The sequence below is a fragment of the Ctenocephalides felis genome, unplaced genomic scaffold (genome assembly GCF_003426905.1).
Source record: "Ctenocephalides felis isolate EL2017-DRISC unplaced genomic scaffold, ASM342690v1 CF-g0.4_SCAFFOLD_01886, whole genome shotgun sequence".
Taxonomy (NCBI): domain Eukaryota; kingdom Metazoa; phylum Arthropoda; class Insecta; order Siphonaptera; family Pulicidae; genus Ctenocephalides; species Ctenocephalides felis.
Window position 1 is genome coordinate 88,632,328 of NW_020538040.1, and position 14,931 is coordinate 88,647,258.

The following is a 14,931-nucleotide window of genomic DNA, read 5'->3' on the forward strand; positions in this document are numbered from 1 at the left end:
GGTTTGATTCTTACAAGAGCTTCCACTCGTCCTTAATTGGGCGTATACCATCTTTAGAGACTGTGTATCCCAAAAAATCAATTTCCGGGACACTAAATATGCATTTCTCACAGTTGATTATGATACCATACCGCTGCAGTCTTTCGAAAATGCTTCGTAGATGTCTTGCATGCTCTTCCTGGTTTCTTGATGCAATTAGCAAATCGTCGATATAAGCATAGCAAAAATCCATACCTTGTGTGACTTCGTCGATAAACCTTTGAAAGGTTTGGCCTGCATTACGAAGTCCGAAGGTCATATAAGGAAATTCGAAGAGTCCGAAAGGAGTCGTAATTGCTGTTTTTGGTATGTCCTCCTCGTTGACCGGAATTTGGTTGTAAGCCTTCACCAAGTCGATTTTGGAAAAAACTTTCATTCCTTGAAGATGCTGCGTAAAATCGTAAATGTGCTTTACCGGGTATCTGTCTGGAATAGTTCGAGCGTTGAGTGCCCTGTAATCTCCGCACAGGCGCCATCCGAGGTTTCGTTTAGGTACCATGTGAAGCGGCGCGGCCCAGGGGCTGTTTGATCGTCGAGCGATTCCGAGCTTCACCATTTCTTCAAATTCTGTTTTAGCTATTTGAAGGCGTTCCGCGTTGAGCCGTCTTGGTTTAAAATAAATCGGAGGCCCTGGTGTTGTATTGATGTGGTGTGTTGTTGAATGCTTCACTTTGTGAGGTGCTCCTTGAGGTCTGGTAATATCCGGAAATTCTTGCAATAGGCTGTGGTGCTCCTTTCGCAAGGTTTTAACAGTTGGGACGACTGCATCTGTTACTTTTCCCATCATTTGTGCTTTTGTATCTCCCTCTAGAAGCCGTTTGTTGCGCAGATCTACCAATAAGTGAACTATGCAGTTGCTCCAGAGAAGCACAAAATAGTCTTTATCTGCATCTTCATTTTCAATCAAATTCTAAGAACTATTCTGTGCCATTTCCTTCTAGTAAATGAATAAAATAGTGTATGAGCACAAAGCCGTTCTTGGTTTTGAAGCTCCAAAATTTGTTCTGAAATGGTATGATTCATTTCTTTGGACGTGGATGGCATTTGTTTACTAACTCCTTGGATTTGATGCTGCAACACTATATCGGCGATTTTATCTGCCATGTCTGCTATTTTATCCAACTCGAGATGGTCGTGTGCCGAAATTATGGCTTGAATATTTTCTGGTAGCCGCCTGATCCACAATATCTTGAGAATACTATCGTCGACTTTTGACCCGCCTAGTGCGCGCAAATGACGCAAAAACTGCGATGGTCGTCTGTCGCCGATTTCTTCTCTGTCCAGTAACTGTTCTAACTTGCGATCTTCTGACATCGATACTCTCTTGATGAGAGTACATTTCAGTGTTTCATACTTATTCTCTGTTGGTGGTTTCAAAATAATGTCTTCAACCTCGGCTGCGTATTGCGTCTCTAAGTATGCGATTACTACATAAAACTTTGTAGTGTCAGCTGATATATTCGAAAGCGCAAATTGTCCCTCGAGTTGAGCAAACCATAGCTGAGCCTTTTCAGGCCAAAATGGCGGAACTTTGACACCGACTCTTTCGACCTGCGATGGCGGGAAAGATATTTGCTCTGGCTTCTCCGGTTTTGACATGCTCGACTATTCTCACGTCAGGGGTCACCAATGTAGCGAGGTACTATCTTCTTCTCTTCCTTGTGTCCACTGCGAGCTCCGGTAGGCAAGTGAAGGGCCGAGTATTGCTGCGCTGTGGTTTTATACCATAGAGGATAACGGTGCATGGCAGGGACGCGCAACCTGACGTAGTGCGCCAGGGCTGTGCAACCTTATCCTATATATATATCATTTGCTTTTTGTGTTATATGTATATAATAGGGCGGGTCGATTTAAAATTCACTTAGACACATATAATTTTCGGATTCTAGGGATCAAAGTAAGATACTTTGCTGAAGAAACTAACTTCCAAAGTTAGTGAGGGTCGGTCATCGATTGGGGCACTTTAAATGGGTCAAAACCGAATTTTTCAAAATTTTCACCCCAGTACAATTTTTGGGTCAATGCACGGGACATCAAAATTCTTTTAAGAGGTATGGTTTCTTCAGCAAAGTATCTTACTTTGATCCCTAGTATCCGCAAATCATATATGCCTATGTGGCTTTTTGGCCCACACAAATCAACGCGCTGTAAAGTATCTTACTCTGGTATATATATAAAATGACAATAGAACATTTTACTTCAATAAAATAGTTGCAATTAATAGATGGACGACCAAGAACAACTTTAATATAATATTTCGCCATCTGAAAAAACCTTTCAATTTATATATATATATATATATATATATATATATTTATTTATTTATTTTAGAATTTTGTAATATGAGTTGAACGAATATTAAATGTTAAATATGAACAACACAACACTCAGAATTTACTGTTTTGAAATTACCTTGAGGATGAGGCATACCATGGTCTCGAAACGTCTGTAATTATTAAATAAAGTGTGTGTGAAAATCTGAGTGTTGTGTTGTTCATATTTAACATTTAATATTCGTTCAACTCATATTACAAAATTCGATATATATATATATATATATATATATATATAAGAAAAAAAATTTAACTAATTATATAATAACCTCCAATTCACTCTTGCTCATTTTTGACGCCAGTTGTCGATGCATAAACAAAGTGTTGGCGCTCCTCCTATAAATTCCTTCTTGCTTGTTTGCACCTGCCATTAAAATTAAAGAAGAAGCGATTAATACCAGAACTTAACCCTTTGCACTCATAGGGCGCCGCTGTTGCGCATAATGCATTTATAGCACTAGCTAGCTCGAGCTATTTTGTTTAAGCAACAGGCGCAATAGTGGCGCCTTCAGATCTGAATGCGCCACTATTGCGCCTGTTGCTTAAACAAAATATAATAAAATTTGTATTCATATTATAATAATAAGCATTAATAAAATCATGACTTGAACGTAAAAATGGCGCGGAGTAACCACTCTCGATCATGAGCAAAAAGGCGCTCGGGGAGCAAAAGGGTGTAATAAATCATTCATCTCCTTACTAACACGACGGCTGACAGAAAGCAACACGACGGCTGACCTATCAATATCTACTACTAACAATTAATATTATGTTTAAAATATAATATTATTCATTTGATTTGAGCGCATGTCGCGAGTGTGAGGTTACCGAGATGAGTCGCGTTGCCGAAGCAGGCTGGAGGCAATTGTATTATATCTGAGTAAATAGTACTGGGACATGCACCCGCAGAGCTCGCGCTGTCCCTTACAGGGGTCAGGTCGCGATCTGGATCATCTGCCATCTAGAAATAAAATAAATCTAAGAATGCATTAAAACACACCACGCTGTAGTTATTGTCATGTTGTATTTTTAATATATACAAACGCCCCATAATCTTAATTGATTATGATGCAGATTAATAACAAATTACTAAAATACACAGAACAACCGTGCATTGTTAACCTCAAGTTTTCCGTATTATTACAATTGAATTCCCTTATCATATGAAATTTAAAAGGTCAAATAAAATGAAAAATAATTGCAACAAAAACTTAATAAAAAAAAGTTAAATGAAGTATATGATTATAAAAAAATATGGAAAAATGTATAGAAAACTGTTTACAGAAAAAAAGCATGTATTATTGTTTGCTCCCAATACGCAATAAGTTAAAAAAACACATCAAAAAATTTGTACCATAACAGTGGTGATTTTACGTCCGATTTTTCACTTGGACATATCTTTCAGACCTTCTATTGCTATTTCTTAAGCGTTGTTTTACAGCAGCCCATATTTCTATTATGAAAAAAAAATCCTTCACAGGATACTTAGTGCCTAGTTTTCCACCATTCAGATCCCCTTAGCGACGAGCAAAATTTACAAAAATTTTGAAGCGGTTTGTAGAGCGTTGATATTCAAATTGTATGTGCTACAGTTCTACCAGAAATGCACATTCTCTTTTTATATATTATGAAAATATGCACAGAACGACATATTCAAAATTATTTAAAAATTTTGTCTAATAAAAAAATAGTTTTTTCTTCGACATTTCGAATTTGGCACAAATATTTTAAATTAAACCAAATCCATGCACAAAAATTTCAGTTAAAATACCGAAAACTGTCAAACTATTATGACAAATCGATTGTTTACATGACAAAAAAATATCAAGCCCAATTTAAGTTCAAATAAATATTTCAATTATGTAATATTTGTTTACACATTTATCAATATAAACCAAATTGACCGTTAAAGTAAAAGATAGTTCGCAATTCTGAATATGGATTGACTACAAAGGACTTGAAAGATGTGAAGAAGAAAGATGTATTTAATGTGATTAAATTTAAGATGATTTTAATATGTTCCTCTTAAGGGTTCAGTTAAAAAAAATAGTTCATTAGAACAATTTATTATCGAAGTAGCTATAAAAAATGAGCAAAAAGCGTATATGAAAAACCGCAATCAAAATTCCCAATACCATTATTAATTTGAAAAATAGATAATTCAGGAGATCAAAAGCTAATATCACTTATTTTACGATAATGCTGAGAAACCCATTTCATATGAGGAAGGACGCAAGATTTTCATAATCGCAAGTGCTTCTACAATCGGCTCCAGTCGGCAAACTATCTACCAATCGGTACATTTTAATTTTTCATACAAGTTTTATACGCTTTCTAATTAAATGAGAAGCCAATATTTAATTTTTTTCATTTTTTCTTTAATTATTTTAACAATTTAAAAAAAAATGTAATTCAAGTCAAGTTTATGTTGAAATGCGTTGATGAATCAAAAAGGTTTTCTCAAAAAATCAACATCTCACATTATACATTTGAACAGATAGAATTGTAATATCTGGATTTTCATATCGGTTCTTAACACGTTCACGCCGGCGTGGGCCACCGGGACCACTGGTGATACGCATTTCGAAGGCAATAATCACGCGCCGCCTCACAACAAACCAAAATCGGCCCCGTCGTGAACGTGTTAAGTATTGTTTTCTAGAATAGAAAAATAATTAATCCGACTCATTTCGGATCCGATGATATAATCGATCCGACATAATTTGACATCGTGTTAGATTTTTGGGTGATAAACTATAATAACATATTTTGTAGGGCTTTTTTCAGAAGTAGCTATAGAGTAGAAGTTAAAAGCCAAGCCAAATTGACAGGCTTCTATTGTGTACTACCCTGCAGTGCTAGCGAAATAGTACTCAATTGTGTAAGTATGTTGTCCCACATACATAACATTGTGCCAAAATGAATACACAAGTTAAATTCCATCAAACACTTGATAATTGCAATGCACTTAATAATTGCTACTGTCACTAAGAAGTTCACTGATTTCAATAGAAATAATAACAATAAATAAGCCCACGATCGAACTGTTTACTGCGACACGACAATGACGCTCAACGTCTGACAGGATTATTGTTATTATGGCTTTCGTCACGCTATGCAGTCCCGGATACGTTACTAAAACTCGACAGTTTCCTTAAGGTGACGACCATGTCGCTTTGTCTATACATGTCATTTCGTCCGCATTTCTTCCAAGTATAGATAAAATTTTAAAAATTGTATATTGCTTTGACACAAACACGTACATGTAACGTAATCTATATATTTTGCTGTTAAGAAAATGAGATCAGGGTCAAAGCACTGGGTTTTGCTCAATTATGTAATTAGTGATTATGCTCAAAAGCAAAAGATGCATTGTGAAATATAATTTCAAATTGAACCATTATAAAATATGAATTGTAGAACATAACTTTTTTTCATAAAAAATTTTATCAAAAAAAATCAAAAATGTTTTATGTATAAAAACATCTACTTTATTAAAATCAATATTTATTACTTTCTTGTTCATATGTTTAAATAACACATTATCATTAATATTTATTTCTATCTATACAGCGTGACCTCTAGTGTTTCATACAAAATCAGTACCTAATATGATGGATTTATTCGCCTTTAAGTGTATCTCCATTACTTCTGTATTGATTTTATTATTGCTAAATTAGGCATTAATCCGAGTCAAGTTGAATCTGCAAAACGGCAGTCACCAGGTACCACTTTGATAATTTCATCACTATTTTATATTAGCTCAAACAACTGAATATAATTTGTGGACATAAAATAAACATTAGAGTTTGCAAACTTTAGCAGTTAAAAATGCAGATAAACAAAAAAGCGATAAACTAATCATCATAAAGTTAATTATACATTTAGAGTCATAATATAAATTGACTGAATATAATTAAAAATAATTTCACAGTGCATTAACATTACAATCATATGAGATAAGAAGAAATAATAAGAAATATCAGATTATCAAAACTTACAAAATTTATGATAACACTGGAACTCAGTATTACTTTCAATATAACTTATATGAAAATTAACTTTTAATTACATTTATAATAAAATTCATTATTAGAGGTATATAGATAATTTTCTCTTTAAATACTTTCTGTAAAACAACTTATATCATATTGAACTAAGAACAATAGATCTTTACATTAAACTTTTTTAAATAATGTTTTTTATAGACTTATTTGCTATATTTAAATTTATAATGTAAGCAACAGAATATATACAAATTAATTTGACCTCGATAAGGCTAACTAAACAAAACATCAGATTTTAAATTGTATGATCTCTGTCTTCAAAAATATCTATTGCAGTATTATATATTTTATATTGAGAATTATATGATGCATTTAAATGCATCTTTTGCATTATGTTCTTAATTTGTGAGTTCACTAATGAATTTAGAAATAATTTTTAAAATATGTAATTGTTACATTTTATCTTCTGTTCAATAAACAGAATTTAATTCACTAGCATAATAAGTAATATTACTCAATTAGTCTAAATATTCTGAACAATAATACAATAATACAAAAAAAATGTAAGTTAATCATCAAATTGACAATAAATTGCAATGATAATTACTCTCGTCTTATTCATGAAGAAAATTCTAACAATATGAGCTGTTCAAACAATACCCGCCGCCTAATATAATAAAGAAAGCGTAAAAAATTAATCTTATGTTAGACAACCCTAACATAATGCCGACTATAATAATTTTCTATTTTATAAATTTTAATTTACTTATGTTTTTATATATAATATACATGATCTAATAAATCAAGATTAATATGCATATACATGTAACATACATGTGTATGTATATACATATTTATGTCAACGTATGCAGTACTTGTATATAAATAGCATTACTTTTTTATTGTATTTAATCTCCATAAATTGCATTTTTACTCTATTAAACATAAGTGTATGTAATAACTTTGCAATACTTTGTTTAAAAGAGATTAATTTACCCTGAGTGAATACTAACCAGGGCAAGAAAATTATTTTCAGAACATTGGATAAATATATGTATGTTTATAAATGTAAACAAATGTAGTGTGTGTGTGTATTTATTGCATAGATATGTATGTTACGTACATACAATAGTTAAAGGATAACTTAGCAGTTTGATGATGACATATGTGCAAATTCATTAAGGCTATACTGGATTGGAAATGCATGTACTAATTCACTTAATATTAAAATATCTAGAATTATTAGTCCAACTACTGATAATGTAAAAAAAAACAAGTGGAATTGCAATTATTAAGAATATCACTATGTTCATCTACTATAGTATTAAATAATGATGAAGTTAAAAAGAAAAAATAAACAGAATAGTTTATTTAACTATGCTCCAGTCTATTAAAAACCATACAGAACATTTCATATTATTTACAATTTAATTGACGGTATCAAGATATTAAAACTTCAAATATTCATTCACGTTTTCATTCAAATTCTTATATGTATGTATTTATAAATATAAATACACATTTGTCACTGTCACTTGTAAGTAAATTACATTTTCACAAGAAGAATTTCTGCCTTACTTTATTTGTTAGTAGATAATTAAATTTATGGTAATCTATTTAGTAGATATACTATTAAGATTCATCTGTATGGAATAAATGACATTAAAGGTGTATTAAAATGTTGATCTAAAATTATCCAAATTGGTTAGTGTTGATCTTTATAATAATCTATTTCATAAATTAATTATGATTTTAATATAATATAATTTAACAATCTAAGTTATAACATTCCCTAATATCTGTTAATTAGTAAGATGATTATATAATAAAGAATAATTCAACTTTAGCCGAAGAGAAATTCTGAAAATAATGCAAAGCTATCTTCAATATCTAATTCAATAACAACTTGTAATAGTAAAATGGAAATTCTTTTGAGGATAAAATTTGAACATTTTAATTGGTAATGAACATTTAGGACATTTTGAAATGCAATTTGTGAATTGTTTTACGCTTTATCTTTCATGTACCTTCAATTCGAACCATTTTAAAAAACCTAGTACATATTAACATCCATATAAATACGTTTTTTTAGGATGTCTAGGAATTGACTTAATTTTCTAAATTGCAAAAATTTAGCAAGTTTTCATTGTACCAGTTAAATAAATCTAGTTATTCTTCTTTTATTGACGTCACTTATTCTTTATATAATACATCTTTAATGAACATTTATGATTGGCTTAATGTTTTTGTGATCTGGTATTTATAAAAGAACTTAGTCATGGTTTAGTTCGTTTCATAACTTGTGATTGCTTGTTAGCCAAGTTAAACCTTCATACAATCCATCACCTGTAGTAGCACAAGAAGGTTGGACATGCCAATTCCTGTCTCGAATCCTGGTGAGGCCAAGTTTCTCTTGAATCTCATATGGTTTCATAGCTGTTGAATTATTCACATTTCAGACTATCATCAAACTAGTATTATTTCTACTTTTTTTGAAATTCTTTTTTCAATTCATCATTTGGATATGTATAGAAGAAAACTTGATCAGGCACTTATTGTAATGAAAGAGCCCTCTGCACATTGTCATTGAAGGAAAATAAAAGGATTGAGTGGAAAACAAGAAAAAATTCAAGTTATGGCTGATTTAGGCAAGAGAAGAAAAATAATATAGCTAAATGAAAGTCAACATGTAAGTGTTAAACAAATTTCAACAGTAATAAATAATAATAAAAAGTATTCTACAAACATAAGATAGAAGATCGGTAAATTAAATATTGAACTTGCACATTATAGATCTGACTTCAGACAGGGCAACAATAATAATTAACCAATTACAATATTATTTATTTGTAATTTCTATTTATTCTATGAATTATTATAATATACTTAATCTAGTTAAGTCATATCAAATTGAATCAATAATAGCACTTTTACATAAAACATTTATTAACACTATTCTAAGTGTCAAGTGTTAAGAAAAAAAATTGTTAGCAACTATAAATCAGATGATTACTCACTTTAAAAAAATTAAAAACATCAAAAAACAAAATTATCTTACCATCTGGCAAATCTTGTTTATTAGCAAATATGAGAATAATAGCATCTCTCATTTCTCGATCATTAATAATTCGATGCAATTCTTGCCTTGCTTCATCTATTCTATCCCGATCAGCACAGTCTACCACAAATATCAAACCTTGTGTTCCAGTATAATAATGCCTCCACAAAGGTCGTATTTTATCCTAAAGAAAATGTATAATATATAATGTTTCAAGATGAATTATCACAATTTAGATCAACAAGAATCAGCTATACAAACAAAATATATTTCATATTTTTTCTTTTTATATCCTATTAGTAAGGTATTTACTAGTAATAAGTCTAAACAAAATATAAAGTGATTGACTATAGACTAATATTTCATTAAAAAAATTATTACAATCATATATTCTATAAATTATAATAAATGACTAACCTGACCACCAACATCCCAAACATTGAATTTAACATTTTTGTATGTTACTGTTTCTACATTAAATCCAACTGTTGGTATCGTAGTTACTGATTGGCCTAATTTTAATTTATAAAGTATAGCTAAAAGTGCAATTAAGAAATAATATATACATTGGATATTTAGTTAATACTTTGTTATAAATATATAATCACATATGTAGAGCGCTAAAGCAATAGATTATTGAATGTTCTAATGGTTTACTGTATTTTAATTTAATGACAAAAATATGTTACACTAAATTTAATTACACATACAATAAAATTACTATCAAAATAATGGGTTCAAATAAAAAATATTTGAAAGTTATTATAAGGATACTTGTTTTCCCTGCTGCATCTAATCCAAGCATGAGTATTCGCATCTCCTTATTGCCAAAAATCTTGGATAGTAACTTGCCCATCGTGTCTCGTTAGTACCTTGATGGGTTACCCAATGCGTATGTACTACATAGAAACCTGAGAATAACAAATATATGCTTATTTTAGCAGCAATTCTTGTGACACAAATTTAGTTTCAATAAAAGTATTTGCATATACATATACATACAATAAACGTCTGATATATACATATATATGTATATAAACACACACACACACACACACACACAAATATATATATATATATATATATATATATATATATATATATATATATATATATATTTGTGTGTGTGTGTGTGTGTTTATATACATATATATGTATATATCAGACGTTTATTGTATGTATATGTATATGCAAATACTTTTATTGAAACTAAATTTGTGTCACAAGAATTGCTGCTAAAATAAGCATATATATATATATATATATATATATATATATATATATATATATATATTGTATGATTCTGAATTTGATGTTGACATATGTATGCACTACACTATGCATTATAAACATTAAACTTGAAATTACACAATATTTTCACAAAATACTAATAATAATTATATATATAATGATTATATCTTCAACCAGTCTACGAATAACACACTAACCATTTGTGATTTTTTAAAATTAGTATTTTATGAAAATATTGTGTAATTTCAAGTTTAATGTTTATAATACATAGTGTAGTGCATTACCATATCCTGATACTATAAATTATTAAAATTTTCCAATTTAACACTAAGATAACTAATTTTTCCACTGAATGAAGGCTAGGATTATAGCCGAAAAGTATGGATTTAAAATAAATTTTTGAAAGAAATTCATGTTTTTTATTGATGTTAGGCCCGATTATTAGACTTTGTTAATATATATATATATATATATATATATATATATATATATATATTCAAATTTTTGCACAGTTTATGCTGCAGTTTAGTATATGTATGTAATATAATTAAGAAAATGTATATGTACATACATAAGGAAATGTTAATTTCTTATTAAATATTAATTTTTGTTGATATCTATGTATGTATTTGTTATTTTTGATAAATATATGTCATTATTCCTCATGCATTGGATTATCCGGATGCCTCGACAACAATTAGTCAGGTTAATCGAGGTTCTACTGTATAACATCAACACACATTCATATAGATTTAAGTGTTATCAATTTTTCTCCAAGATAGTGAATTTTGAATGAAATAAAAAATAGATATATTTAGAAAATTCAAATTTTAATTCAATAAGTTTCAAAATATAATTGTATGTCATAACAGTGGATTTAAACAAATCTGAGAGTAAACAATATAAAACACATTAATAAATAATAATGTATATAATTGGAGCCAGTATGTATTATGAAAACGTAACATGAAAACTGTCAGTAATTGTGGATAAATTAATGACTAAGTGCATATCAATATTTTAAGACAAAACCTATAATTACTTTTACTATTAATAAATAGTAAATTAATAAATAACAAAGTAAAAGTGGAAACAAACGTATCTAACTGCTTTCAAAACCTCATATAAATGCACTACAAATATGCATATCCCATTTATATTCGCTCCAAACATTTTTCAAAAGAAGTGTATAAAAATATTTGGTGCCATGCAGTGATCAGAAATGAATTAATACTTAATTAATTAATACTTAATTAATTTTAATTGTATAAATTAAAATTGTTTATTTATAGATTTATATGTACCTGTTATTCTATAACGACCACAATGCTTTTAAAGGGAGACAAATTTAACTGATCTCTACATTAACTGAATAAGTTGAAATACCACTTTAGAAACAAAAATGGACCATAAATGAAACTGGTATCCACAAAACAATATCTGGTATCCAATGATTTCAAATAATTTCTTTAATTATCCATGTAATGTGTTCCAAACTCATTAATTTTGTCTTTTGAAAGGCTAGGCTGAATAGGCTAATGCAAATTACCAAATAGAACTTTTTTCATGGTTATGGTTACTTAAATCCTCACTGACATCTAATCAAAAACATGCAAATCACATAAATTCTGACCCAAAATAAACAATCATTTGTTTAACATTTAACTCATACTAAAACAAAATACAATCATGTCCATTCTGGAATTAATGCTCTTCAAAACTAGCAAGTAAGAACTTTGCGAAATATGTCGCTTTGCTTCCACTAAAGCATAAATTAATAAACATTTAGGAGAAATATACTTTCCTAGACTTTATCCAATGTTAAAAATATATACACAAGATCTGGTTCAAAGAGAAACTGAGAACAAGTATTTTTTAGAGCGTTATAAAAATCTTCCACGTAGTTAGCAAAGACAAATATTACCCTAGAAAGTATTCAATTAATGAGAATCTAATATTAATTTAATACAAAATTATTTCATATGGTAAATCACTGCAATTATTTATGTATCGTAACATATCTGAAATAAAATTATGAAATTGGAGGTTATGTTGAGTTATGACGTTTAGGGTTTCTGACACTTAGCATAGGCGGGGAATTATAGAGGCGCGGTTCGATAATATTCAATATGACAATTTATAGAAAGTAATTTTTAATATAAATTATTTTCAATTAAAAAAACAGACCTAAATGAACATTTTCGTTCTCATTGAAAACATAAATACATTGGCGCTCCCTAAATACGGCACTTTTGATTATTAGTTTGTTATCAATATAAATGTTGCACAATACATCGTTGAGTTAAAATATCCACCCACCACTGAACATCGGCAATTTTCCGAGTAGCTTTGACATAGATTATGCTATGAACAGTATTTTCACAACAACTCCATTGACATAGCAATAGTCCGATAACATTCAAGAGTTCACTAAACACTACCTGATAATTGTGGCTTTATTTTAAATTTTAAATTGAGTATTATGCACGTTCACTTGATTTGCTGTATTCTCGAAAACATTATTGCTATTGGAAAAAGTATCACAGAACTTCATACAAAGTAACTTCAATATTAAAATTATTTGATTGCATATTAAATGCTTTGGTATAGATGAACTTTAGTTCGCTCAGTTGTCGGTAGACATGTTGGAAGTACTATCAAATATTTTTGTAGAAAAGTTGGCTAACGTGCGCACCAGGACTATGTATAATAATAACGGATAGAATCATAGATAAAAGAAGCGTATGGAAAAAGAAGTGGATAGAATAAACCTATGAATATGTACAGCACATCAGTTATTCTTACTGTCCCTCTTAACTCTTTTTTTTTTAATTTCAATATCAATTACAACTGCTAAATAACATTTCGGCCCATCACTATAGCTACCATACGTTAATAATGATAACAAAATTAATAAATAAAATGTGTGAAATAATATTAGAAAACAATAAAATACAATAAAAAAATAAACGACAATAATAAATATAACAAAAATCAATATCAAAAATGATAAAATAACAAAATAATAGTAATAATAATAATATAGCAATTTAAAAAAATGTAATAATAGTAATAATAGTAATAATGAAAAAATATGTAAACTGGTGGTGTATGGCATCGCGCCTTAAGGCAAGTTGCTGAAAGTTCTCGTTCCAAAAATATTCGAAGAATATTAAATGTTTTCAAAAATATTATATATATATATATATATATATATATATATATATAATATAACATAATAATATAATATATTAATTATTATTATAAAATACAAATATATATATACATCAGTATACTGTAATTTTCATTATTCGTATTTTATAGTCAAAATATAAGAGCTTATGAATTGAACGACGACGTTTAATATACGTTCGATCAATCGTATTTAAAAAAGGACATTGTCTAATATTTATAGGAATAATATAAACTGATTTGCAAAGTTAAAATTATTTATTTGAAATATATAAGTGATGTTTGGAACTTTAGCTAGAATCAGAATTAAAATCCGCATTATTTTCGATATTAAAAAAAAAAAATCTTTGAAAATCATAATAAAAAAAATCATTCCCCGAAAGCAATCGTTTCGTCAACACAAGCAGAAAGTTTTTCATTTAAATCATTCAAATCGGATGCTTAGTTCTCTCAAAAATTGCTATTTGACACTTTTTGCCTCGTCGGAACGGCTGGAACTGACTTTACCAAAAACTAATCAGCACATCTTCCTATCAATAGGAATCGATTGTTTTTTGAATTTTTCAAATTAGTTTATCCATACGCCCGAAATCGTCTCCACACATACACACCCATTCTTCTGAGATCATTTTCGATTTTTGTACGATTACATTAACTTATCCTACTTAATAAAATCATATTTTATCAAATATTTACAAAAAAAAAAACGCTATGAAAATATTGAGTAAAGCACTAATCACTGCAAAAACTTCCATTATCACCTTAACTTTAATTGAAATATAATCGTTGGTAAATTACAGACCTAATATTACATAATAATAATAAACAATAGTCTGCCCAAAAACAGGTCCATGGTAAGAGCGCCACAAATAAATAATTCTCCCTCCCTCCCTTGTTTATTATTCCTATTACCATTAATGACCTTTTTATACACTTTTATGCATTTCTCTTCTCTCGTAAATTATCAACCATATGCATTCTTCTTCTTCCTACTCCATTTAAAATCGAGACGATTTTACCTTCGACCTAATATTACATACATTCGATTATC

At 29.3% G+C, this 14,931-nt stretch overlaps 2 protein-coding genes across 4 annotated transcripts in view; both read right to left on the reverse strand.

The window, feature by feature from the left end:
• The window catches only part of LOC113375501, a 66,879-nt gene extending 61,371 nt beyond the window's left edge, over positions 1–5,508 (reverse strand). Inside the window, exons 1-3 of the mRNA XM_026615431.1 lie at positions 5,222–5,508; positions 3,201–3,333; positions 2,642–2,736 (exon numbers count right to left, since the gene is read on the reverse strand). Coding sequence (XP_026471216.1) covers positions 2,642–2,736; positions 3,201–3,333 — 228 coding nt within the window. The 5' untranslated portion in view covers positions 5,222–5,508. The remainder of the gene's footprint in view (positions 1–2,641; positions 2,737–3,200; positions 3,334–5,221) is intronic.
• A 2,815-nt stretch (positions 5,509–8,323) lies between these two features.
• LOC113374600 (ADP-ribosylation factor 6) lies at positions 8,324–13,283 on the reverse strand. 3 transcript variants are annotated; one of them, XM_026614578.1, is made up of 5 exons: positions 13,130–13,283; positions 10,212–10,348; positions 9,855–9,973; positions 9,438–9,621; positions 8,324–8,815 (listed from the first exon to the last, which is right to left on the reverse strand). In XM_026614578.1, the coding sequence occupies exons 2-5, from the start codon at positions 10,291–10,293 to the stop codon at positions 8,673–8,675; spliced, it is 528 nt and encodes a 175-aa protein (XP_026470363.1). In that variant the 5' UTR covers positions 10,294–10,348; positions 13,130–13,283; the 3' UTR covers positions 8,324–8,672. The 3 variants fall into 3 exon arrangements, with proteins under 3 accessions (XP_026470363.1, XP_026470362.1, XP_026470361.1); XM_026614577.1 differs by lacking the exon at positions 13,130–13,283 and adding an exon at positions 12,876–13,010; XM_026614576.1 differs by having other exon boundaries at positions 8,332–8,815; positions 13,008–13,283.
• Positions 13,284–14,931: the final 1,648 nt, after the last annotated feature.

Coding starts and splice junctions, on each gene's coding strand:
- LOC113374600 (XM_026614578.1), bottom strand. CDS start 10,293: ATGGGCAAGTTACTATCCAAGATTTTTGGCAATAAGGAGATGCGAATA. Junction 9,974..10,211: donor AGATGCAGCAGGGAAAACAA/GTATCCTTATAA, acceptor TTGCACTTTTAG/CTATACTTTATAAATTAAAA. Junction 8,816..9,437: donor TAAACAAGATTTGCCAGATG/GTAAGATAATTT, acceptor ATAATTCAACAG/CTATGAAACCATATGAGATT.